Below are 27,986 nucleotides of genomic sequence, written 5' to 3'. Positions count from 1 at the left end.
GAAAGATGGCAAAAGCCCATCGCAGATCGATGTAACTGCTGATTAAGCTAGGTCTGATGATTTACTGGAATAAGGCACAGCGGCGCAGCTGGAGGGTTACGCCAGAGGCCCGGGTACAATCCTGATGTTTGATCAAAGACATGCGGGTTTATAGGTTAATTGGTTACTGTAAATCGCCACTAGTGTGTAGGGAGTGGACGTGAAAGTGGGATAACATACAACTAGTTAAATGGACGATCAGTGGTCGGCATGGACTCGGTTGGCCGAAGGGTCTGCTTCCATGCTGTATCTCTAAACTAAACTTAACTTAACTAAGGGAGTTTTTAGGCTGAACTCCTTGTGCACTGGGCGTATGGTTTGTGTTTATTATTGTCATATGTACTGAGGTAGAGTGCAAAGCTTTGTTTTGCATGCTATTCACAGATCAGATATATCATGCATAGATACAATCAGTTCAAACTCAAACACAATGGATAGTGCAAAGGGGAAGATACAGAATGCAGAATATAGTTCTCAGCTTTGTAGCACATCAGTTTCTTAGACAAAGTCCAATGTCCTCAATGGGGTAGAGGTGGATGAAACAGTAAATCCAGTTTAGAGCTGATTTTGGAAAGGGGATAAGAAAATGCTTCTTGTTCATGCTGTTAAATTATAAGACATTAGCACCAATCTGGTACATTTCCAAGCTTAACGTCCTTTAATCTCTGGAGGGAGGTTTCAGGTCATGGCACGGCCTCAGGCTTAAGACGGAGCAGGAAAGATTGCCAGAATGTAGCAGTATATGGAGAAGTAAGACAGAGACTGGTAGGGGATGGATGATGCCAGATGGGGAAGGAATGGTGAGCAGTTGGAACTGGGTGGGAGGAGTAGATGAGAGGAACGAATAAAGGGAGAATTTAAAAAAAAGTGAACAGGCGAGTGTGTGTGTGGGAGGAGAGCACACGGGTGTGGGTTAGCTAAAGTCGGAAAATTCAATCTTTATGTCAATGGCTACACAAATAGAATATGAGATGTCGTTCTTCCAATTTTCATTTTGCCTCTCCGTAGCAGTGGAGAAAGCTGAGGACAGACCAGTTGTTGTGGAAGTGGGAAAGAGAGTTAGAATTACATGCAACTGGACGTTTGATGTATGATCACTGTGCTGTGCTCCTGTTTTCTGAAAGTATCTTTGCTGTGCCTTTATCACTCTCACACTCCGCTTGTTTTCTCCTGTGTTTGGAATTTCTCTTATTTACACCCTCTGTCATTCCGAATCTCTCTTTCTTTGCCCCTGTTTGTCTTCCTGAGAAATAAAAAATTCCTAATGCTAAAACCTTCACTCTTTATCAATTAACTCTAAACACCCAAATAAATGTATCCTTTTCTAGCATTTCAGTGTCCAGATGAATATCTCTTTTCATTCAACTGAGAATCCAGTCTCAATGTGAGTTTCTTGTCTTTGGTGCAGATGTGCATTCCCCTGCTCCTTCAGGATGATATGAGCCTGGTGGAGGTGTACGTGGATGATTATCCAGAGCTGCAGGGACGTTTACTACAAGCACTGGATTCGTTGTGCTACCCAATTGATAACACAAGAAGCATCCAAAGGTACTCCTCCAGGGTCGTCACTGTGTGAGGCTCAACAACTGCCTGGCCTGGCTGAGTGGGTAAATGCCGTGGTGCTGCCAAATGGCTGTGTTATGCCAGCCTTTCTCAGTGCGGATAGCATAAGGAAGCAATGGCTGAGAGTGCTCATGAAGTGGGAACAGTAGCTTGAATCTGCATCATTTCCCTTTACCAGGGCTTTTTTCATAGAAGTGAGAACACTTACAGCCTGCACGAGCACGGGCCTCAGCTCATAGCTGTGCTGTCTCCATGTCCCACTGTGCTTGTTGAATCAGGCGTGAAAATAGCCAGCAGAGCAAGGTACCAGTGCATTTCGTGTTGACTGGGGAGTGGGGCAGGGATTGAAGATGGGGGGAGGGGGTGGGGCTACGACTAGAGTTTGGGAAGGGCAGGGCAGAGCCTAGAGATAGGGGAGCAAATGGCAGAGAGTGGAGTGGGGAAGGGTAGGGGCTGGAGATGGAGAAGGTTGGTGCAGCGTTGGGGAGGATGGGATAGTGGAGAGATCGAGTAATGTGGGGGAGGAATTGGAGATGGGGAAGGAAGGCGATGAATTTGAGAGAACTGGCTACAAAGTCAGTGAATGCACTGGATGTCATCTACCAATCTTCCATGGATCATAGAACAGTTTGCACAGTTTGGAAAGTAGCAAAGGGTTATACAATACAGGTTGTGAGGAGGATGTAGTGAAGCTTTGGATGGAAATAGGTGGGGTCCATGAATGAGGAAGCGTGTGGCAGAGGAAGAAAAGATATGAGTTACGCCACCTTGGGGAAAAATAGGGTATTTTGTTAATGATGAGAAATTGAAAGGTATAACTGTTCAGAGGAGTTATACCTGGGAGTTAGTACACTAGTCACTGAAAGTTAACTTGGCAATTAAGGACTTGAATAGTATGTTGGCTTTCATTGAAAGTGTAATTGAGTGCAAAAGCCATACGTTTTACCTCATCTTGGTCCTGAATAGCCAACCTTTTATCCTGAGACTGTGTCTCCTATGCTAAATTCTCCCAGCCAAGGAAACGGCCTCCCAGCATTCACCCTACTCTATCTCAAGGAGTGCACCTTCCTCTAAACTTTGGTGAGAATAGAACAGTCCTATTCTGTCAGTTTCCATTAGACAGTCTCCTCATGTCATGAATCAATCTCCTTTCCACCGCCTCCAAGATCAGAATGTTGTCTGGGATGGAACGCTGCGGTTATGAAGTGGACTGGATTTTCCGTGCAACTAAAGAGGCTGAGAGAGGACCTGATAGAGGCGTATAAAATAATGAGAGGCATAGATGGGATATTCTGATAGTAAGAAACCTCCCCGCATGTCTAAAGTGTCTGAGACCAAGGGTGTACATTTCAATAAGGAGTATGTTTTTTCGAGATCTGAGGAAGTATTTTTTGTAATCCTCAAAACTGTAGTTTGGAATAGGTTGCCAGTATTTGTAGCGGGAGTGACTCTCACAAAACTCAAGTATCTAGACAAGCACTTGAATCGCCAGTACTGGTAATGAGATTAGTATGTATAGGTATTTTATAGTTGACATGGGCATGGCGGGGCAAAGGTCTTGTTTCCAAAGGTACTCTATGACTGTATGATGAGTTCATATTCAGCACAAATCGCAGAACTGTAAACATTATTCAAGGTTGTTTCCCCAACCTCCTTGCAATAAATTTGCCTTCCTACTTACTTCCTGCATCTGTTTTATTTTCTATCCATGCTTGACTAGCTTGCACTCTGTAACAGCATCTATTATTTTCTAATTTAAAAGCATTCTATTTTTCTGGTTCTGTTAAATTCAAAATCTTGTTTATCTATAGACAATGCTCTGTCTAACATCAAATTGGTCTCTTCATTAACCCATTTGCAGGCAGTTTGGTTTCTTTTCATTGTTGACTTTCCCACTGGCTTTGTATCATCAACAAATTTGGGTGCTTTATGCTGTATTTTTAGCAATGCCATAAAAAGCTCTTGCAAATAACTCGGGGCCCGATGCTGTTCCCTGTTGGTCGCCAGTTGTGGCAGCCTGCCAACTTGAAAATAACATATTTATTTCTATTCTTTTTCTCCTGGCCTTAGATACATCTTCTATCCTCGCTATTATGAACCCTAAACTTGTGAGCACGTATTTTATGCAACACGGTGCCCCATTAGATGCTTTTAAAAGTCCAAATACACCCCATCCATGTTTGCCCTTCTCACCCTATTAGTTATAAACACCATTAATTTTATCAAGCAATATTTCTATTTCATAAAAAGTTAACAATCCATGATCATATTATGGTTGTCTAAGCATCCTATGCATTCCAAGATTTTGCAATTTATGTTGAGGGAACTGTTCCATGGTCTCTCGCCAACAAATCCATGCTGACTATCCCTGCTCATTCACTGCCTTCCCAATTATAGTTTAATCCTGTCTCTCAAAATGCCTTCAATAATTTCCCTACCACTGATGTTAGGCTAGCTGGACCGTAATTACCTGGATTATCTCGGCTATCCTCATGAATAAAGTTACCACATTTGATGTCTGGCGATTGGTTATAAGGCACATGGCTTCTGGCCAATAAAGATTTGCTCGCTCAAGGCCCCAGCAATCTCTTCCTTTATTTCCACTACCTCCCTTGGCAGCCTGGGATACACATGTTTATGCCTGCTAAGACATTAAATACCTTTTTATCAAAGGTAGGCACAAACTGCTGGAGTAACTCAGCGGGACAGGCAGCATCTCTGGAGAGAAGGAATTGGCGACGTTTCAGGTCGATACCCTTCTTCAGACTGCTGCCTGAAGGGTCGCGACCCGAAACGACACACCCATTCCTTCTCTCCACAGATGCTGCCTGTCCCACTGAGTTACTCCAGCATTTTGTATCTACCTTCGATTTAAACCAGCACCTGCAGTTCTTTCCTGCAAAGACCGTTTTATGATAAGGTAGGAAAGCAGAGTCGAGGCCAAAATCTTAAAGAGCTTGGGTCTTGTATCTCTATACATAACTTCCTACTTAATTTTGTTTTATGATGTTCCTATGATGTACCCTGGAACATCCTATGGGCTTAAAGATATTCTATAGATGCACATTTCTATTCATTTCACAGAGACATATTTCACAAAGATAGGCTGAGATTGGATCTTCAATGTTCATGTGTCATCGCAATGTTATAATCCTGTTTCTTTCTGCCAGGCATGATGGAAAACTATCACGATTGAGATGCGATAAACTAAATTATAAAGTCTTAAGTAAATTGGTGTTCAGACTAATGGAACGTTATGGCCTTGGCACAGGTGTGTATGAGGTGAAGACGAGGTATGGACTTTCACCACTAATTTATTTTTAGGAACAAGCTCTTAAGTCATTACATGTTACACCAGTGAAATCCTTTGTATCCTCTAACATTACTCCTCATCTTGTACCATTGGAACATTACATATTTGTACAAGTCTAGATACCCTTTACAAGTAACATGGAATTATAGAATTACACCCTATACATATGGAAGTATGGAATTGCACCCTATACACTCATTCACTTTATCATGGCCCAGCATAGCGGTAATGTGTGGGATTTGCAACATGCAGTTTGGTTCCTCACCTCAAGTACTCTGATAGTGCCCCCCAAAACTGTGACCTTGACCATCAAGAAAGATGAGAGCAGCATTTGCGTGGAAATACCATCATCATCATGTTCGCTGCTTCAATACCATTCAAACTTGGAAATATATAACCATTCCTTCATGATCCCGGAACTCCATTCCCAACACCTTCACCAGAAGGACTGCCGCTGTTCAAGAAGGTGGCTCATTTGGTTCATTGGCCTCTTTCTGCATCACAAATTCTTGGAAACAGCATAGGAAAGTAATATGTTTATCAAAGTTGTACATTTCTGTGTGACCTTGGTTACTTTTTGTTGTTTGCTGTCTTTGTGGCCACAGTGACCACTCTCTGCAGAGAACTAGAACTTGTGTTAACGGCACCTCCCTTGCAGAAGGGCGGAAACTACTTTAAACATATTGGAATGTAGGTAATATTAGAATGCAATGTGTTCAAACTTCAGTTGATGCTGTATAACATTGGCTAGTTCGTAGTTATCGGCATCATGTTTGAAGATAAATCTTCTCTGGTGAGCCATCTGGCACATGTGACAATTAAATCTATCTTGAATCTTGAATCTTGGTGTGTGTTTGAATCCCAATCTTGCTGCTTGTGCTTTGCAATTCAGCTAGATGGCAGTGTGTCTTCTCCACGGCTGCTGGGTGACAATCCCACGGCAATCTGAGCTCCCAGGTCCTCTCACTGAGCTCAAACTGGGCATCGTTGGTCTTTTAATTGAATCATGTCTCAAGCTGGACAATGAACAAAGATTAGAATCAGTTAGTTTGAAAGGTGCAGAAACTAGGATCAGCTCATTCAACAGTCAAATCTGGAGAAAGAATGTGCACTTTCAAATTGATCATGATCTTTGCATTTCCCTACATGTATGAGTAATAAGGGCATATTAAGAGCATTTGATGATAATAGAATGCTGCTGGTGAAGTGTGTGCTACAATACCACAGCTAGACGTGGCATTAAGGCTTCCATCTGGTTCCACTGCAGAAAGCTATGTATATCGGCCTTTCCATTCTTTTGGATTGTCACAATGAGGGGAGGGTGGACAAACTTGGATTGTTTTCTCTGGAGCGTCAGAGGCTTAGGGGGTGACCTGCCTTTTTTTAATAGAATTTTCAAATATTAGGGGGCATAGGTTTTAAGCGAGACACGCAAAGTTCAAAGGAGATTTACGAGGCAAGTAAGTGGTAGATAATTTGAACATGCTGCCAGACCAGGTGGTGGAAGCAGATATCATTGTAATGTTTAAAAGGCATTTAGATGCATGAAGAGGCAAGGAATAGAGAGGTATTGACCATGTGCAGACAGATGGGATTAGATAGATTGGCATCATGGTTGTTGCAGACAGGGTGGACTGAAGGACCTGTACCCATGCTGTAGGCTTCTGTTCTTTGTTCTAAATTGGGCTCCCCGTTTCACACATGGACAGCGGGCTGCCCATTCCACAGACGGACAGCGGGCTGCATGGGACAGTGGGCCCATTCTAAGCAGAGACCATGGGGTCCCTGTTCTATGTACAGAATGTGGACTTTCCAACTTGCACATGAACAGTGGGTTCTCCATTGTATACAGCAACACTGGACTCTCCATTCCAGAGTTGCTTTTGGGCACTATATGCGTGTCCTCTGAGCTCTGTTTACTATATTTGGCATTTTAGCATATATCTCATGACATAGAAGTCCTTTGTTGGTCCTCGCGGCAATCCCATTTACCCACCAATTTCCTGGTAAACTGCTCTCTCTCATTTACCCGCAAATTCCATCCTAATTCTCCTGCTATCTATCTACACACAGGGCCTTTTATAGCAGGCAATTAACTTCCAACCAGCATGTTTTTAGGATGGGGATGCAAGTCAGAGCACCCAGGAAAACCCACACGGGAATGAGGAGTATGTGCAAACTCAATGCACACAGCACCCAAGGACTAGATTGAACTAATATCCCTGAATAAGAAACATAGTAACATAGAAAATAGCTGCAGGAGTAGGCCATTTGGCCCTTCGAGCCAGCACTGCCATTCAATATGATCATGGCTGATCATCCAAAATCAGTACCTCTATACTGCTTTTTCCCCATAATCCCTTGATTCTGTTAATCTAACTCTCTCTTGAAAACATCCAGTGAATTGGCCTCCACTGCCTTCTATGGCAGAGAATTCCACAGATTCATAACTCTCTGGGTGAAAAAGTTTTTCTTCATCTCAGTCCATGGCCTACCTCTTATTCTTAAACTGTGACTCCTGGTTCTGGACTCCCCCAACATCGGGAGCATTTTTCCTGCACCTACCCTGTCCAATCCCTTAGGAATTTTATATGTTCCTACAAGGTCTCCTCTCATCCTTACAATACTCCAAGTGTGGTCTTACCAGGGCCTTGTACAACTACAGGAGGACCAACATGCCATTTGCTTTCTTCCCTGCCTGATGTACCTGCATGCTTACTTTCAATGACTGATGTACAAGAACACCCAGGTCTTGTTACACCTCCCCTTTTCCTAATCTGACATCATTCAGATAATAATCTGCGTCTTGTTCTTCAACTTGCCATTGTGCCACCATGTCAGCCATAATACACCATGTATACCTGGGTGTGACCTGTTTCCATTGTTCCTCAAATTTCAACATCTACCCTGGGCTCCACTTTCAGCCCATTATAACATGGAAAAAGTCAATTTGGCCCATCAAGTCAATAGTTGCTGTAAGAGCAATCCCATCGAGCTCAGTTCCCCATCTCCCTATTTGCATGTAACCTATCTCTCACTTGGCTATCAGCTCTCCTCTGATTCTTCTGCCATCCAGCTACATGGGCCCTAGGTTTTGCTTTCAAATGTAGCCTGGGCCTGCCTTCCTATTATGCACTGGGCAGTCTCTTTAGCTTGTGCTCCAAGGTCAGTTTTCCATATAAACACAGGCTTTGCGTTCAACATGGGTAGTAGCCACTTATTTTGTCTTATACCCTGGGTTCTGCTAAGTCCAGAAGAGTTGATTGAAGTCCAAAGATCATAGCTGGTGAGGTAGTGGTTGGTGTGCAGTGTTCAAGAGACTCATGGTTGCTGAGAAGAAGCTGTCCTTAAAACTGATGGGCACCTTTTTCAGGCTCCTATACATTCTTCCCAATGGTAACAACAAGGTGAGAGCTTGACCGGGGTGGTGTTGATCTTTGGTAATATTGGTTGCCATTTTGAGGTGGCACCTTTATAGATTCCTTCAATGTTGAGAAGGTGAGTAACCGTCATGGACTGGGCAATGTCTCCACTTTCTGCACCAAGCACTGTTCCGGGATATTCGTTACCAAAGCAGGCGTGTTGCAACCTGTCAGTCGTATCTCTACTGTACACTGGTAGAAGTTCGAAAGAGTATTCGGCGACATACCAAATCTCCTTAATTTTCCGAGGCGTTAAGAGCTTTCTTTGTGATTGCATTGATGCGCTGGGTCCAGGACAGATCTTCATAGATGTGTACGCCCAGGAATTTGAAACTGTTGACTCTCTCCATCTCAGTCCCGTCAAGGAAGACGGGTTTATTAATCGGGACAGGCAGCATCTCTGGAGAGAAGGAATGGGTGACGTTTAAGTCGGGACCCTTCTTCAGACCCGAAGCATCACTCATTCCTTCTCTCCAGAGATGCTGCCTGTCCTGCTAAGTTGCTCCAGCTTTTTGTGTCTATCTTCGGTTTAAACCAGCTTCTGCAGTTCCTTCCTACACAGGTTTATTAATTCCTAGCTTTCCCTTCCTGAAGTCAACAATCAGCTCTTCAGTCTTGCGAATGTTGACAGCAAGACTGTTGTTCCAGCAACATTCAATCAGATTGTCACCACATCGTCAGCTTCTCAGGCCGTGTCTATTGATCATTAAAACCTAGAAAAAACAGTCATTGACATTGCCTAGAGAGGTCTGCTGAATGTTTATTTGAGAGTCGATATGCCCCAGTGTTTCACACGAGCATAGAGTGATTGCCACGTACTTTTAATCAGTTAGTGTATTGAGCGCTGAATCAGTGACCAAAGGCATTGTTTTGTGTTAAATTTTCTTATTCAATTTATATATTTATGTTGGCAAGTTAAATTCTTTTAACTGCATTTATAACAAAAGGGCTCTTGCAAACATGTTGAATGGTATTTAGAAACAGACCAACAGTAGCACATTTTCCTCACTATCATTATGTTAGACTGGTGGGAAGTGATGCTTAAAGTAATAGAGTTCAGAGCCAACTTGGTCCCTTAAGGATGAAGGGAAAGGCCAATAGATTGAAAGAATCCCAGCTGTAGCAGGATATCACAGAGTCATAAAGCACAGAAACATACTACAGCCCATCAAATCTGTACCAACCATCAAGCACTTGTCAACATTAATCTGACACTAATCCTAATTTATTCTCTTCCAAATCCCATCAACATAGTGCCACAGCTGGTTGAGCCGTTGCCTCACAGCGCTGGAGACCCAGGTTCGATCCTAACCTCGGGTGCTGTCTGTGCAGTGTTTGTATATTCTCCCCGTGACCACGTGGGTTTTCTCTGGTTTCTCCAGTTTCCTCCCACATCCCTAAAACGTGTGGGTTTGTAAGTTAATTGGTCTCTGTAAATTGCCCCCAGTGTGCAGAGAGTGGGGAAGCGAAATAGCATAGAACTAGTGTGGATTCAGTGGCCCATAGGGCCTGTTTCCATGCTGTATCTTTCAAATCCTAACATCCCGTGACACATTTGGGACAATTTAAAATATCCAATTAATTTACTAACCTGTATGGTTGAGATGTTGGAGAAACCAACAAACCCGGAGGAAACTCAGTTAGCCACAGGGAGAATGGGAAACATTTCATGCAGGTAGCACTGGAGATCAAAATAGAAACTGGGAGCTGGGAGGCAGGGGCTCCGTTAGCTGCACCACTGTGACATCCTTATCACAGGTTGGAAAAATAAAAAGTTGTTTTATGGCAGCGAGAGAGAACTGAAAACTGGCACGCCCCAGAGTCGTGTAGAAAATGTATAGAAAGTCTCTTGGTTGAGAGCAGGATAGGGCATAAATATGCAATGATTCCTCCACAAAGACTCCTTGCACCCAGGAGCTGAAAATATAAACAACAGCATATCACTGGAAAGAATCAACAGACTGTTTGTTAAAACCATTGATTTCAAATATATCCAGTTTGACTGTGGAATGGACAATAAATGGTGTTGGAGATTATAAAATGAGAGGGAAGAGTGGGAGAAAATGTGAGGTGAAACACTAAAACATATTCTGTTCTTGCTACCCACAGAGCTCTGCCCAAACGTGGTGAATCAACATTGTTTGGCCTCCATCAAATACCTCTTACATAAACACTTTGTGGAGGTAAGTCCCATTTTACAAGTTGTGGGTGGTCTGAGCAAACATTTGAATTGCCCTGAATGCTTTACTCTATTGTTCTTTGTAATGGCTCAGAGGCCCCAGTCTCTCTTTAAAAACTAAACTCTGGACAAATTCAGCGGGTCAGGCTGCATCTGTGGGGCTAAAAGGTGTATGTCGACCTATTGGGTCAAGTGAGACCCTACATCAGGACTCGAAACATCGACCCACCTTTTACTTCCACAGATGGTGCATGACACATTGAGTTGTCACAATGTTTTGTTTTCTTTGTTCCAGATTCTAGCATCTGCAATCTCTTGTGTCTTCTCCCTGTGTCTTTATTATCTCTTTCTCACTCTGTCCCATTTTCTGGACTCAATGTGTATCATTCACAATGTCACCACCAGCCAAGCAACATCTTAAGGCTTATTTGAAGGTTCTGGTGATGTATCACTTTACCAAATGTTTTTTTTTTCTGTTTGCTCATCAACTGTCTGTCAGGATAATAATTTAATCTCAGACCTTCTCCTTAATCAAAACTGCAACTCCACCTCTACCTCTATTCCGTCTGTATACTTGTACAATAGGCAATAGACAATAGCTGCAGGAGTAGGCCATTCGGCCCTTCGAACCAGCACCGCCATTCAATGTGACCATGGCTGATCATCCCCAATCAGTACCCCGTTCCTGCCTTCTCCCCATATCCCCTGACTCCACTATTTATAAGAGCCCTATCTAGCTCTCTCTTGAAAGCATCCAGAGAACCTGCCTCCACCGCCCTCTGAGGCAGAGAATTCCACAGACTTGTACCATGGAACATTAAGCTCCAGCATCTGCTGTTCCTTGTTTCAACATTAACCTGCCTCTCATGTCCCTCCCTAAGCCATGTTTTTATAATATCTACAATATCCCAGTCCCCTGTACTTATCCATGCTCTGAGTTCATCTGCTTTACTTGACAGGCCTCTTGCATTGAAATAGATGCAATTTACTCCAGCAAGTCTTCCCTCTCTCCCTGCAGTGCTCCTGCCTGTCTTGTCTAGCAGGATGTTTGCTGCTTGTGTATCCTATTCCATCATTATCGGTTGTATATGCGTAATAAGAGGAGCAAGTAACTCTTTTTGTTTTCTACCCTTCTGATCTGATTGCATAGCCCAATCTCACTAGTTTCATTTAATTAGTCAGAGTATGACATCTTGAGCTTTCTTTCAGTTTTGACTCAATCACATTACCTTGCTAATGATAATTTATAAATGGCGATTCATTTATATCCAGACTATTGGAGAGTATTGTAAAGCCCCTGTTTTCTGACTTTGATGACATTTGCAATGCCAGTATTGTCAAGTGTGTAGTATTTTGTTAGGAAGGGTGGTGTTGGAGATAGCAAGTTGCTTATTGTCTTTTTCTCCTTACAGAAAACTATAACTGAAGAGAATTGGGCTGAACACATAGAGGTGCGTTTTCTTGTCTTCAATAGGTATCATACTCTTCAACAGGTCTTGCAGAATCTTTCAATATTTTAGCAGTGTTGATTCATAGTTTGATGGAGTTTATTGACACAACAACAACGACACATTTAAGGAATGTACTTTATGTTGCAAGATAACTATGTGTCACACTACACTGCTTTTACACAACATCCCTCTTGCATTAAAGGGCAACATTCTATTGCTTTGCTAGTTTAGTTTAGGAATACTGCATGGAAACAGGCTCTTTGGCCCACCAAGTCCACGCCTAACATCAGTCATCTGTTCATACTAGTTCTACACTCTACACATCAGCAGCAATTTCCAGTGGCCAATTAACCTACAAACCCACACAACGTGGCAGAAAACCGGATCACCAAGAGAAAACCCACATGGTCACAGGGAGAACGTGCAAAGTCCACACAGAAGCACCCGAGGTCAGGATCGAACATGGGTTTCTGGTGCTATGTGGCGGCAGCTCTACCAGCTGCTCAACTGTGCTGCCCTTGGTGGTATTTGTTTTACCTGCATGTTAAACTGTGTAATTGTGCACAGGAGTTTTGTACAGCAGAATTTTGGCGTCTTTCTCTATTCTAACATTTCAGTAAAACTCTGATATTCCGACATGCCCCAGCACTTTGGTGATGACTGAGTTGTAGATTTCCTGGACTCTGGGATGTTATTATATTAATTCGCCAATCCACTTTTTATCCACTTTTTTAAAAAAGATGTTGACCGCATTGTAATAAACTTTCCCCTGAACCAGGTAAGTTGGAATGTAGTGTGGGAACTGAAGCCCTGGTGAGTGGAAAGGCAGCACAGGAACTGGAGCTCCAGTGAATGGGAAGAGAGCATGTAACTGGGGGCCTGGTGAGTGGACAGAATGTATAGGAACTGGGGACTCGGTGATGGGGAAAGGGATCAACGTAAATATTATCTGATAAACCCAGTGCATTGGGACGCTGAATCATTAGTTTGCAGATTAAATGAGTCTTACTGTACTCTGTTTATTTTTTATTCGGGTTAAAACCCATTGCCATATTTGCCACTTGCCACTCTTTTGAACTATCTATATATCTTTGCAGTGTCCGTACATATTTCTCACAACTAATTTTCCCACTTCTGAGCACCATCAGTAAATTCAGCAAGAATACACTTGGTCCCTTCATCTTAGTTACTTACCAAGAATTGCAAATAGTTGAGGCGCCAGCATTGTTCCCTGTGGAGCCTGAAAATAATACAATTTTTCCTGACTGTTCATGTTAGTTAGTCAATCGTTTACCCAAACTAATATTTTCCCCACAATCATGAGCGCTTACCTTTTCTTTGATACCTGGTCAAATCCCTCTGGAAATCCAATACACAACATCTGTGGGTTTCCCTCCTCATTACTTCCTCAAAAGATTCTAATAAATTTGTCAAAGACAATTTATTTTTCATAAAATCATGTTTCCTTAACAATGGATTCTTAATAGACAATATAAGCCTAGGTTTTGGGTAAATAATTAAAATACAGTGGAAGACAGCCAAGGTATTGATAAATAAAGCAAAAACAGAATGCAAGAACAGGCTGCTGAGAAATTAAAAGCAGATTGTAAAAGTTTCTTTGGATGAAAAGATTAGCTAAAGTTAATGTGGGTCAGTTACTGATTAATTCTTGGATGGCTGGTTTGACTTATGGGAGATTATGTTGACCAGGCCTGTATTCTCTCTGGTTTAGAACAATGGGAACTGATGTCATTAAAACATACAAAATTCTTGTGGGCTTTGATAGGATAGATATGAAGTTGATTCTCTGCCTCACTGGGGTGTCCAGAGCCAGTAGCGTCAAAGAGCCATAAAGCATGGAAACAGGCCATTTGGCTCATTACATCCATAACGACCAGCGGGTGCCGATGCACATTAATCCAATCTTCCAGCACTTGGCCCATTGCCGTCTGTGCTTAGGGGGTGTAAAGGCATGTCTGGACACTTATATGTTGTCATTGCCTTTGCTTGCACAGTTCTCTTGCAGGTACTTACCAATCTCTGGACGAGAAAGGTACCCTTCTCCTCGGATGAAAAGAAATTGCTTTGCCAAGAGAGAAATTTGGAACTGTTTGGAATATTCTGCCTGAGGGAACTGTGGAGGCTCAATCACTGAGTACGCTTTTAAGGCAGAGATCAATCTTTTTTTAGGTATTAAGGGACCCAGTATGTGGCATTAGTGCAGGGAAGTGATGATCTGATTGAATGACGAAGCAGGCCTGAAGGGTCCCCTGCTACTATTTCTCTCATGCCTCCTGCTTTGGATTTTCTATTCTTATTGAATTGCTTTTAGTGGCTTCTGCCATGACGACTTATGTAAAATATTTATTCAGGGTCTCTGCCATTCCCTTATTTCCCATAATTAATTGCCTAATTTCATTCTCTAAGGACCAACATTTACGTTCCCTGTTTCCTTTTTGCATAATGATAGAATCTATCAATGACGGCTTGTGTGTTTTGCTAGTTGACTCTCAAAATCCTATTTTTTTTCTCCCACTTGATTACATGTTAGTCATCCTTTGATTTCTAAAATTCCCAATCTTCTCACTGCCATGAATTATTATATCCTTCCTTTCAATTAGATATAGTTCTGTCGTTTGCCACAAATGAATCATCCAAGTTGATCCATCATTTTTCAACAGAATAAATTTTCATTGAGAATTATGAAATGTGTATTTAAACATCTGCCATGACTCATCTTCAATGCTGCTGTTATTCATTTATAGTGGCCTTTATTTAAATTGACAAACCTAATTTCAGATCTAAGCAGTAATAGAAAATGGTAGAAACACTCAGCAGGTCAAGCATTAGCAATACGGAGAGAAACGGGAGAGGTCATAATAGATTTTCAATTGGACCTTCATTTTTCCTGTGCTTCCGCTCTTGCCCGCTCTCCCCCCAGACAGAATGAGCATAAAGTTTCCTCTGTTGGTAAGGAATGAAATTCAATCCCTTGCGAGGGATGACATAGAATCAGGAGATGTAGAGTCAGTATGGATAGAACTGAAGAATTGTAAGGGTAAAAAGACGCTAATGGGAGTTATCTACAGGCCCCCAAACACTAGCCTGGATATAGGGCGCAAGTTTAATCAAGAGTTACAATTGGCATGTCACAACGGTAATGCTACGGTGTTTATGGAAGATTTCAACATGCAGGTAGACTGGGAAAATCAGGTTAGTCTGGACCCCAAGAAGGGGAGTTTGTGGAATGCCTCCGAGATGGATTCTTAGAGCAGCTTGTACTGGAGCATTCCAGGGAGAAAGCAATTCTTGATTTGTGTAATGAACCGGATTTGATAAGGGAACTCGAGGTAAAGGAGCCATTAGGAGGTAGACCATAATATGATAAGTTTTAATCTGCAATTTGAGAAGGAGAAGGGAAAATCGGAAGTGTCAGTATTACAGTTGAGCAAAGGGGACTATGGAGCCACGAGGGAGGAGCTGGCCAAAGTTGAGTGAAAAGAGACCTTAGCAGAGATGACAGTGGAACAACAATGGCAGGTATTTCTGGGAATAACACAGAAGGTACGGATCAGTTCATTCCAAAGAGGAAGAAAGATTCTAAGAGGAGTAAGAGGCGACCGTACCTGACAAAGGGAGTCAAGGGCAGTTTAAAAATAAAAGAGAAGTATAACATATCAAAGATGAGTGGGAAGACGGAGGATTGGGAAACTTTCAAAGAGCAACAGAAGATAACTAAAAAGGCTATATGGGAAGAAAAGATGGGGTACGAAGGTAAGCTAGCCAAGAATATAAAGGAGGATAGTAAAAGCTTCTTTAGGTATGTGAAGAGGAAAAAAATAGTTAAGACCAAAGTTGGACCCTTGAAACAGAAACAGGGGAATTTATTAAGGGGAACAAGGAAATGGCAGATGAGTTGAACAGGTACTTTGGATATGTCTTCTCTAAAGAAGACACAAACAATCTCCCAGGTATATTAGTGGCCAGAGGAACCTAGGGTGACGGAGGTACTGAAGGAAATTCACATTAGGCAGAACATGGTGTTGGGTAGAGTGATGGGACTGAAGGCTGATAAATCCCCAGGGCCTGATGGTCTGCATCTCAGGGTACTTAAGGAAGTGGCTCTAGAAATCATGGATGCATTGGTAAGTTGTTTTCCAATGTTCTATAGATTCAGGATCAGTTCCTGTGGATTGGAGGGTAGCTAATGTTATTCCATTTTTTAAGAAAGGAGGGAGAGAGAAAACAGGGAATTATAGACCGATTAGCCTGACATCCGTGGTGGGGAAAATGCTGGAGTCAATTATAAAATATGAAATAGCGGCACATTTGGATAGCAGTGATAGGATCGGTCCAAGTCAGCATGGATTTACAAAGGGGAAATCATGCTTGACTAATCTTCTGGAATCTTTTGAGGATGTAACTGGGAAAATGGACAAGGGAGAGCCAGTGGATGTAGTGAACCTGGACTTTCAGAAAGCCTTTGATAAGGTCCCACATAGGAGGTTAGTGGGCAAAATTAGAGCACATGGTATTGGAGGTAGGGTTCTGACATGGATAGAAAATTGGTTGGCAGACAGGAAACAAAGAGTGGGGACTAACAAGTCTCTTTCAGACTGGCAGGCAGTGACTAGTGGGGTACCGCAAGGCTAGGTTCTGGGACAGCAGCTATTTACAATATCCATTGCTGATTTAGATTGGGGATAGCATTAGCATTAGCAGGGGGGTAACATTAGCAAATTTGCAGATGACACAAAGCTGGGTGGCAGTGTGAACTGTGAGGAGGATACTATGAGGATGCAGGGCGACTTGGACAGATTGGGTGAGTGGGCAGATGCATGGCAGATGCAGTTTAATGTAGATAAATGAGGTTATCCACTTTGGTGGCAAAAATAGGAAAGCAGATTATTATCTGAATGGTGTCATGTTATGAAAAGGGGAAGTACAACAAGATCTGGGTGTCCTAGTTCATCAGTTACTGAAGGTAAGCATGCAGGTGCAGCAGGCAGTGAAGAAAGCTAATGGCATGTTGGCCTTCATAACAAGAGGAGTTGCGTATAGGACCAAAGAGGTCCTACTGCAGTTGTACAGGGCCCTAGTGAGACCACACCTGAAATATTGTGTGCAGTTTTGGTCTCTAAATCTGAGGAAGGACATTCTTGATATTGAGGGAGTGCAGCGTAGGTTCACAAGGTTAATTCCTGGGATGGCAGGACTGTCATATGTTAAAAGAATGGAGTGACTGGGCTTATATACACTGGAATTTAGAAGGATGACGGGATCTTATTGAAACATATAGGATTATTACAGGATTGGACACGCTTGAAGGAGGAAACATGTTGCCGATGTTGGGGGAGTGCAGAACCACAGGCCACAGTTGAAGTATAAGGGGTAGGCCATTTAGAGCGGAGATGAGGAAAAACTTTTTTACCCAGAGAGTTGTGAATCTGTGGAATTCTCTGCTTCAGAAGGCAGTGGAGGCCAATTCTATGGATGCTTTCAAGATAGAGCTCTTAAAGATAGGGGATATTTGGAGAAGACAGGAACGGGGTACTGATTGTGGATTATCAGCCATGATCACAATGAATGGCGGTGCTGGCTTGAAGGGCTTAATGACCTACTCCTGCACCTATTGTCTATTGTCCTCACCTTCCACATTCAATGGATTTTTAGTTTCCATCACCTCTCACTGGATTCCATCACCATACACACCTTCCCCTTCCCTCCCCTTTCAATGAGCCCTCAGTAATTTCCTGGTCCACTCTCCCATCTCCACACCTACTCTCCTTCCCGTAACACTTTCCCATATAAGAGCGAGGGGTTCACTAATGTGTCCTTTTACCTTGTCCCTTCCCACTATCCAGGCATCCAAATTGTCCTTCCATGTAAAGCAATGATTCACTTGCACTTCTTCTAATCTAGGGCATTTTATGTTGACAATGAAATTTCTACATTGGAGCAACTAAATGTAGAAGGGATGACCACATAGCGGTAAACTGCTATTCAGTCTGTCCCGCTGACCCAAAGCTCGTAGTTGCCAGCCTCTTTCATTCTCCTTTACACTTCAAGAGTCAAGAGTGTTTCATTGTTGTATGTACCAACATCAGAACAATGTAATTCTTACTTGCAGTAGCATAACAGGTCTATATATCAAAGATAGTCCATAGTTCAGAGTCGAGTTAATGTTTTGTAGTGTTCAAGAGCCAGATCATTGTTGGGAAGAAGCTATTGTTGAATCAGATGATTCACGGCTTTCAGACTCTTATACCTTTTTCCCGATGGTCAGGGGGAATTGAGAGCATGGCCAGGGTGGTGTGGGTCTTTGATGATGCCGCCTGCCTTTTGCAGGCAGCGCCTCCTATAGATGCCTTTAATGTTACGGTCAGTACCCATGACGGACCAGACCGTATCCACCACTTTTTGTAATCTTCGTCCAATCTGGGCCCTCTGTTTGTAGCCTCTTGGAGGGGCTACACTTGATCTCTTGCTTCATTCATTCTTGTTCCTTCTCACGATCTCCGTTACATTCCTCGTGTCTCTATCTGGTCAGCACGTTGCCATATCCTGGTTTGCTAACTGCTCTCTTCCTTCTCTGGCGTTGCTGTTTTTTCATTGTATTAACATAATTAGGATCACCATATTCTTGTCTGACCCATGTCTCTTGGATCTGGGCCTCATAAGGTACCCATTCCATTGACTGCAAGACTGTACTCCATCTCCATCTCCGTCTCATCCCATGGTACTTTACTCTGATCAGACACCATCATCTGTTCTGGATTTCATCCGATGCAAATGTTTGTCTTTCAGGGTTTGGTTGGACAGAACACCTGGCTGCAGATCCAGTTTATAGGTTTACTGGGAAAGTACACTGATCTGGACACAGTGGCTCACTGGGCCTTGAGGCTAAATGTGCCACAAGAGAAATTACCACAACCTGTCGCCAAATGGCTTAAGCAGCTGGAAAAAGACAAAGGGTATGTTTTTCAATATTTTTCGAACACTTACTTCAATACTTCGTCATGTTAAGTAACACCTAGTAACGTTCTTGCAGTGTGATTTGTCTTCATTAAACCCATCTATTGACACATTCTCATGCATTCCAACTGGGCGCTGTGCTTCACCCTCACTCCTACTTTTAATTATTCCATGAATGAATAAGGGTGGCGCAGTGGTAGAGTACGTAACTGCCTCACAGAGCCAGAGATCCGGGTTCAATCCTGACATCAGGTGCTGTCTGTACTGCGTTTGTAAGTTCTCCCTGTCACCACGTGGGTTTTCTCTCCCACACTCCAAAGACGTACAAGTTTGTAGGCTAATTGGCTTTGGTAAAATTGTAATATTGTCCCTAGTGTGTAGGAAAGTGTTAGTGTACGGGGTGATCGTTGGTCGGCGCGGACCCGGTGGACCTGTTTCCGCGCTGTATCTAAAGTCTAAAGAATAAATCAGAATTACTGACATTTTATGAAAATAGATAAATGCCGAGATGGCCTGTCTCCGTGCTGTAATTGTTAGAATGATGCAAAGTGGGCTTGGGTTTAGTTTTATTATTGTCCTGTGTATCAAGGTACAATAAAAATCTTTGTTTTGCATGCTAACCAATCAGATAATACAATACATGAATAGAAATTGAGTTAAACCCAAGTACAACAGTTTAGGTGTAGCTTAGTTTAGGTTTATTGTCACGTGCATCAAGGTACAGTGAAAAGCTTTGTTTTGTATGCTCTCTAATCAGATCAGATAATTCTTTAGATAAATACAATCAAGTCAAACTCAAGTACAATAGGTAATGCAAAAGCCATGGCACAGAAGGCTCTGGGATGAGAGCTAGTACCCCTGTATATGGGATTTGTACAGCTGGCATGGGCACTGTTTCTGTGCTCTAGAACTCTGATTCCGTTTGCTTTCTCGTTTTAATTGCTGTCATTAACATGTTAACCAGGTGGTTATGTAAGCACCAGGATTACCCGGACAACCATGGCTTCACCCTATCCGAGATTTTTTTTTTCTTCTTCCCACCACCTTTCCACGCCCCTTTTGCAATTTATAACACAATTCTTTACTCACTTTCCCAGTTCCGGTGAATTTTAACATTAACGGTGAACATTAACTACTCCACGTTCCCAAGAATGCCGTCTGACCTGATGAGTGTTTCCAGCATTTTCTGTTTGTGTCTCTGGAAAATTGGGGATTGTGAGGAAAATATAGTTGCGGTCAAGAATCTGCTCGGCCATCGTCTGAATGAATGACGGAGCCGCCTTGAGGGGCCCTGTGGCCAACACCCGCTCGTTTTCATTGTGTTCTTACATAACCACGGTCCAATTGTGATGCAGTCCTTCAGTTTACATGATATCCCGGGATCTTATTTTTGCCTTCTGCACTGATGCTTGAATCTAATTCTTACATTCACAGTTACAGAACTGGTTTAGAGAAGAGTTTCAAAGTGCAGAGTCTCGAGGAGAAAGAGAAAAAGAGGAACTTCTACCAGTTACCAATTCCCACAGAGAGTATCCACATTGTTGAGCATCTGGAACAATTAACGAGCTGTGCATCTCGGGTACTGCAGGTTAGAGCCACAAATCCCTTGTATAATAGGTGTGACCCGGGTCAGACCGAGTTCATCTATTATTTCCCACTCTTATTCATACTGACCTATTCTTTCTTTCCCTTATCTAACACTTTACCCCTGTGCTTCATTCCCAGTGTTCATTCTTTACCCTCTAACTGGCAGCTTCCCCCCTTCCCTAACCAAGTTCCTCCTCTCTCTGGCTGAACCTATCCCTCTCTATCCTTCTACTCCCCAGTACCACTTTCTTTAACCCCTCTGCTCCCCAGTAGTACTTTCTCTTCCCTTTGGCAGTACTGCCCCTACTTCCTGTTTCTCTATGCTTCCTCCCACAAGCTTACCACAATGTGCATTTCAGATTCTATCTCTGCCCCCTAGTGCCCCTCTCTGTCTGCAATAACCTCACTTTGCACCAAACCCCTCTCTTTCTAGGTCCCCACCAGTCCCCTTCTCCGCCCCTCTTCACCCGCTGTGTCTCTCTCCCACTCAGTTATGTACCCTCTTCAGTTCCGCTACTCCTGCTGTGTCTCTTCCTGCCTACAACGTCTCTCCCCTCACCTGCTGTGTCTCTCTCCCCCTCAACTATGTTCCCCTTCCATCTTTCCATCACCCGTGCTGTCTCTCTCCCTTCCCACAGTGTCTCTTTCTCACTCATTGAGTCTCTCACCCTCGCTCCCATTAACCTCTCATCCCTACTCCCTCCCTGCCCCATCCACCTATGCCCCTGACTTCCACCCCCATCACCCACTCCTTTCTTCACCATTTTCCCTGCTATTTCTCTTGAGGCTTATATCTGTCTTCCTTTGCTAACGGTCTCCCATATCTATCAGTATCTGGTGTTTTCCATATGCTTGGGTTAATGCTGCTTCCTGTGGTATTTGTGCTATTGCCACTCTTGCAATGTCTGTATTTTTGTTGTAGGCCGGTGGTGTCGTGGGCATTGACATGGAATGGAGGCCAACGTTCACGGCCTGGACCAAGGCCCGGGTGTCCATCCTGCAGATCGCTTTGAAGGATCATGTCTACCTTCTGGACCTGCCTCAGCTGGTGAAGGAGTCAGAATCTCCTGGCCGTGAACTTGAGTTTGCACAATTCATACAGTCGTTGTTTAGTAACAGAACTATAACTAAACTAGGTATCTTAAACAGAATGGGTTATGATGAACCAGTGCAGATTTTGTTTAATTTTTTCATTTTTTCCTGAACCGTACTTCCAGCTGTTTCTAGTTCCCCTGTGTTGCTAGTTATGTTCCCATGTACACCCCCGACTTTGCTCCAAATGTACATCCAGCTGTTCCCAATTCTCATTGTGTTCTCAGCTGTTATCATTTCCCAGTCTCCTTGCAGTTATATTCCCTTTTTCTCATCCTTTTCCAGCAGGGGCCTCAGAAACCAGGACCCCAGTTACCTGCTGGATTCCCAAGTTGTGGTGCTGTCCACATTTTCACTAGTTCCCAATGATCTCCCAGCTGGAGACCCAGTTTCCTATATGCCTGTTGCTGGGGTACCAGTATCCAATGCATTTTCACCCAACTCCCAGCTACGTTCCTGCTTCCCGTGCATTCTCAGCTAGCGTCACATGTGCTCGTAGCAAGGAGTCCCTGTTTCTAGTGCGTTTCCACTAACATTCCCCATTCCGGGTGAACCTTCAGTTGTCGTTCCAGTTCCCAATGCAGTTGCAACTAAATTGCCAGATCCCAATGCATTCATAGTTCTCAGTATTAGTTGAAGCGTCTGTTTGTGGCTGGAGCCTTGTTTTGGGTTACTTAACTTAGCAGGAGACTCAGTACTCAATATATTCTCAATGTATAGGAAGGAGCTGCAGATGCTGGTTTAAACCAAAGATAGACACAAAAAACTGGAGTAACTCAGGCAGCATCTCTGGAGAGAAGGAATGGCTGAAGTTGACGTCTGATGTAATGTCTCGACCCGAAATGTCATCCATTCCTTCTCTCCAGAGATGCTGCCTGTCCTGAGTTACTCCAGCTTTTCGTGTCTGTCTTATTCTCAATGATCTCAACTGGAGCTCTGATACCCAATCCACTCCCGCCTGCGTTCCCAGATCGCATTGAGTTCCTTACATGGCCCTTGACCTCGAATTATTCTGGCTGCTTATTACCGCAAAGTACTGCACCACTCGTGTGCCATTCACCTAGTATACCAGCAGTCTCTGAGACCTGATGTTACATTCTTGGTGCTTCAGGTCAAACTGGGCTTCTCGTTGCATGCAAAAAATGGCAGGAATTTACTATGTGTGCAGTCAGCTGGTGCCTCTGTTAGGCATGGTTTCCAGTGCAATTCCCGATGGGATCTTGGTTCCCAGAGTACTCCCAACTATGGTCCTCACTACTCCTAGCTAGGCTCTCAATTCACAGCGAGTCCCAGGCCACAATGAACCCCACTTAGTTTGCAGTGGACTAAAGGCTGTAGTTTCAGTTCCCTGCATCCTCCTGCTGGCATTGGACACCCAGTGATAGCTTTGCTTCCAGTACACTCACAGCTGGAGGTATGACTCCCAGTGCATATCCTCCTAGGCTCCCATCTTGCAGTGCATTCCCAATTTGGGGTGGCACATCCTAGTTTACTTCTGACTGGGGTCCTTGTTCCACTCTACTCCTGGCTAGATTCTAAGTTCCCAATGCACTCTGAACTGGAGTTCCAGGTCCCAGTATGTTTCCACATCTGGAGGAGTGCCAGTTCTAATTGCATTCTCAGCGGGGCTCCCAGTTGCCAGTGCATTTTTGGGTAGTTGGACACGGTAGCCTACATCCATGAGTCTACTTAAACCATCACATTTAAATTAATTTCGTCTTTCACTGGCCCTGCATTGGATTCCAGTATCAGTCGCATCTGACAATGAACTGAATCCAATGAATCCATTGTGATTTTATAGCAGACTCCATACACACACAGTCTATAGTCCACAGCCCATTTGTGTTCATACTACAGAACTAGGCCCACATTGCTTGTGCAGAAGCCCTCTGCTGAATAAACAGGCAGTTTAAGAGGCTGTTTTCTTGTTTTGCAGGTTATGCTTTAGCGGGGGATCTGCGTTCTCTGTGTACATCGTACCCTGTTTTGAAGGATGTGGCCCAGATCACAGCTGGGATGCTCGACCTCCTAAATATGCAGAAGGAGGTTTGTTAATATCCTTCAAGACATACCTCTTGTTTTTGGCATTGGCTATCTCCTTTCTTTCAGCTCATGTGGCCCTTGACCAGGAATCGTACTGTCTGCCCACTGCTGCGAAATGCTCCGCCATTCAAGTCAAGAATCAAAAGTGTTTTATTGTCATATGTCCCAAAAAGGAACAATGGAATTCTTATTTGCAGCAGCACAACAGATATGTAAAGTCATCTGCCTACTATAGCAGCAGAGCCTGAAACCTCACGCAGCTTAGTATCGTTTGCACGTTTCTGAAAATGGGAGAGTGATTTGTGTTGCAGTCTTGTCATCATGAGCACGTCGTCTACTAAGCAGACTTTCCATTTGGTGATCGCCAGAATCTGTAGTTCCTTGGGTCTCTAAGGAATTATTGATCCACCTTTGCCATTTTTCCCTTGGAATTTCCATACACAGTGGAGTGCTTCACCGTCAGTGGTGCCAGCAAATGAGACATTGAACATTTATTAACTCCCTGTGGGTGGAAGCAAAATTCCTGCAAAACTGTTGGAGCAGCAATCAATAGCACCAAATAGATGAAGGCATCATTTATTCATTACTACATGGGAATTGGTGGGACTTTGTTTTATACAAATTAGCCCCAATAACCTTCTGATACCCCAGGCAACTTAATTTTACTGAAGTCTGAATAAGAGTCCCGACCCAAAAAGTAATACAGGTGCACAACCTTTTATCCGAAAGCCTTGGGACCAGACACTTGTCGGATTTCGGACATTTTCGGATTTCAGAATGGAAGATTTTTAGCGTAGATTAGGTAGGTAGCGCGGGCGGCTTGAAAAGTCTGGAGCTGCTGCCTCCTCCCGGGTGACCGGGAGAATCATTGCATAAATGTTAGTCAGTTAGTTTGGAGGGATTTTATGTGGTGGTGGTGGAGTCGGGGTGAAGGGGGAAACTTTAATTCTTAGTCCCCTACCTGGTCGGCGACTCCCAACCTCGCGGAGCTGGGGGCTCCGTCCGGCCGCGGGCGGCGCCGGTTGGAGCTCCGACCCCGGCAACTCTACCCCTGGCTGCGAGGCGCTCCAAATCCAGCGCCGCCCGCGGTCGGACGTCCCAGCTCCGGGAATGTCGGGAGTCGGCAGCGTCGCAGCGCTGGGATACCAGCGGGGAGCGGGCAATGCCTTACCGGGTCGCCGTGCGGCAAGCTCCGGAGCGCTGTGGCCGCCGACACACAACATCGCGGAGCGTCGCTGGATTTGGAGCCGCGGAGTTGGGGGCTTCGTCCGGCCGCGGGCGGCGCCGGTTGGAGCTCCGACCCCGGCAACTCTACCCCTGGCTGCGCGGCTCCAAATCCAGCGATGCTCCGCGATGTTGTGTGTCGGCGGCCACAGCGCTCCGGAGCTTGCCGCACGGCGACCCGGTAAGGCATTGCCCGCTCCCCGCTGGTTTCCCAGCGCTGCGACGCTGCCGACTCCCGACATTTGCGGAGCTGGGGCGTCCGGCCGCGGGCCGCGCTGGATTTGGAGCGCCTCGCAGCCAGGGGTAGAGTTGCCGGGATCGGAGCTACAACTGGCGCCGCCCGCAGCCCCAACGGCCACAGCGCTGCGGAGCTTACTGCACGGCGACCCGGTAAGGCATTGACCGCTCCCCGCCTCTCCGACCAGGTAGGGGACTAAGAATTAAAGTTTACCCCTTCACCCCCCCTTCACATAAAAGCCCTCCAAACTAACTGACTAACATTTAAGCAATGATTTACAGATGTTTAAGCGTCTCCTGGTCTCCAGGGAGGAGGCAGCCGCTACAGTAGTACAGACCTGGGTTGACCGTGGGTCGTTTTGGGTCAAGTTTGGCGCCAAACGCGAGCTTTGGTGCGCAGACGACATCTGGAAAAAATGGCCGGTTTTCGGAGCTTTTCGGTTTCTGGAACACCGGATAAAAGGTTGTGCACCTGTATATCCATTTTCTCCGGAGATGCTGCCTAACCTGCTGAGTTACTCCAGCACTTTGTCTTTTTTTTATAAACCAACATTGGCATTTCCTTGTTTCTACAACTTAATTTTACTTTTAGTTTGATCAATGTGCTCTCTGGGACCTTCTCAAGCAGCTGCTAGAATCCATGTATACTACATCAAATACTCTGCCCTTATTGACCCTCTTTCGTACGTCAATTCAATTGGTATTCAAAAATGTTCCTGTGTTTACACGATTATTTATGTCATCCCACTTTAATTGTTTTCCAACAATTTACCCCACCGTTGATATTAGGCAGACTGACCCTTTCTCCCTTTTAAACACAAAGTTTAGTGTAGGAAGGAACTGCAGATGCTGGTTTAAACCGAAGATGGACACAAAGCTGGAGTGACTCGGCGGGTCAAACAGCATCTCTGGAGAAAAGGAATAGGAGACATTTTGGGTCAAGACCCTTCTTCAGACTGAGAGAAACGAGAGATATGGATGGTGGTGTAGAGATATAGAACAAATGAATGACAGATATGCACAAAAGTAACAATGATAAACAGGCCATTGTTAGCTGTGGCCTGGGTGAAAACGAGTAAACGTAGCGGGTTAGGCACTATTTGTGGAAGGAAATGGCCAGATGATGTTTTGGGTCGGGTCATTTTTCTCCACAGGTGTTGCCTGACCGGCTGAGTTTCTCCAGCAATTTGTTTTCTGCACAAGATACTAGTTTCTCTTGTGTCTCTTGTATCTCCCGTTCAAACAATACTGCATTAGAAATCCTTCCTCTCACTTCTCACTGCATCTATAGAGTATTGGAAATGATGGTCAGAGTATGTGCAATTCTTTTAGAAGCCTGGGATACATCAGTAAAAAAACACAAAGTGCTGGAGTAACTCTGCATCATCTCTGGAGAACATTGACAAGTGACATTTAGGGGTGGGATCATTCTTCAAACTTTTATTCATTTAGATATTAAAACATTTTATCAGGCCTGATGTTTTATTCACTTTAAAGATACTGCACCCTTAATGTGCCGTTATCCCTCTCTCTCTCTCATTGATATCATCCTTTCTGTGAAGATGACGTATTCATGGAGAATGGTGCACAATCTTTCAGCTTCATTGAAATGTTTTGTCTTGTGTGTTCAGCTGCTGAGAGCACCAGTTCACAGACAGGATTACAGGGAACCAGTGGATGTGCTTGCATCAGTCGAGAACGGTTTGGACTCTGGCTGCAGACAGCGGGAAAAGGGGCTCAGTCTCCTTGTGCAGTATGTTTTGGGGAAGCCACTGGATAAAACGGAGCAGTTATCCAACTGGGAGAGACGGCCTCTCCGGCTTAAGCAGATCATTTACGCAGGTGAGTAGCTGGCGGCAACGGCAGTGGCCCATTGTTGGGTACACCTGAAGTCACATAGTGAGAGTTTAAGTGCCAGGAAGTCCCTTCTCTCTACTCCATTTACTGCACTCCATTAACCTGGTATCAGAATGATAAATGGTCCACAATGGTTAATGGTTCAAGGTAGTTTTAGAGGCAGATCCATACAGAATGGAAATGGAGCCTTTGGCACACTGCCTGTGTCAACAATCAAGTGCCCGGTTAGACTAATGCTCTTTCATTTCTCCCCCATTGCCATCAACTACTCCCACATACTACCAATAGGGGTAATTATCTACCAAATGTTTGGCATGGGGAAGGTAACCAGAGCATCTGTAATAAACCCACAGGGTCATAGCTAGCGGTAGAGGTCAAGTTTGAACCTGAGTTGCTGACACTCAGTGGCTGCCATCCTGCGAGTTTCATTTTCTATGCCTTCACCAAACTGGTTACATTTTGAATGTGAAAAACTAATGAGTGATTAAGTGTGTGGCATGCCATGTCTGAAGTGCCAAGTTGTCACAACGGACACAATGTTGTGCCGAAGGGGGAATGTGATGAGGTCAAGCCCCACTCACTAGACTCCAACCCAAACTTGGTTCAGTCAAAGCTGGATTAAAAATTCCTTGGAGACACAGGTCTGTAGGGAGCAGGGATTGAATTGCTGAAGGCAACAGTATTACGCTAAGCTATTAAAGTCATAGAGCACAGAGACAAGCTCTTCGGCCCAACTTACCAATGCTGAAGGCCGATCTACACTAGTCCCACCTGTCCACGTTTGGCCCAAATCCCTCTAAAGCTTTCCTATCCACATACATCGTTCCATATACCCATCACCCTCCATGTGGGAAAAGTTGCCACTCCGATCCTTATTAAATCTTTCCCCTCTCACCTTTAACCGATGTCCTCTGATTCTTTATTCGCCTATTCTGGGTAAAAGATTCTGTGCATTTATCTTATCTATTCCCCTCATGATCTTATAAATCTTTATAAGATCACTC

The 27,986-nt window shown here is 44.1% G+C and overlaps 1 protein-coding gene across 6 annotated transcripts in view; it reads left to right on the top strand.

Annotated features, from left to right (window-relative positions):
* exd3 (exonuclease 3'-5' domain containing 3) overlaps positions 1-27,986 on the top strand; it is a 102,041-nt gene that overhangs the window by 31,375 nt on the left and 42,680 nt on the right. For all 6 annotated transcript variants that reach the window (XM_055659986.1, XM_055659982.1, XM_055659987.1 and 3 more), the window contains 9 exons: positions 1,448-1,587; positions 4,773-4,873; positions 10,447-10,520; positions 11,929-11,967; positions 18,775-18,941; positions 20,377-20,530; positions 21,452-21,665; positions 23,558-23,667; positions 26,757-26,967. In XM_055659986.1, the coding sequence (XP_055515961.1) occupies positions 1,448-1,587; positions 4,773-4,873; positions 10,447-10,520; positions 11,929-11,967; positions 18,775-18,941; positions 20,377-20,530; positions 21,452-21,665; positions 23,558-23,667; positions 26,757-26,967 (1,210 nt within the window). The remainder of the gene's footprint in view (positions 1-1,447; positions 1,588-4,772; positions 4,874-10,446; positions 10,521-11,928; positions 11,968-18,774; positions 18,942-20,376; positions 20,531-21,451; positions 21,666-23,557; positions 23,668-26,756; positions 26,968-27,986) is intronic.

This window comes from Leucoraja erinacea, chromosome 31, assembly GCF_028641065.1.
Source record: "Leucoraja erinacea ecotype New England chromosome 31, Leri_hhj_1, whole genome shotgun sequence".
NCBI lineage: Eukaryota > Metazoa > Chordata > Chondrichthyes > Rajiformes > Rajidae > Leucoraja > Leucoraja erinaceus.
Note: the sequence above shows the minus strand (reverse complement) of the source record. Positions and strands in the feature narration are given on the sequence as shown.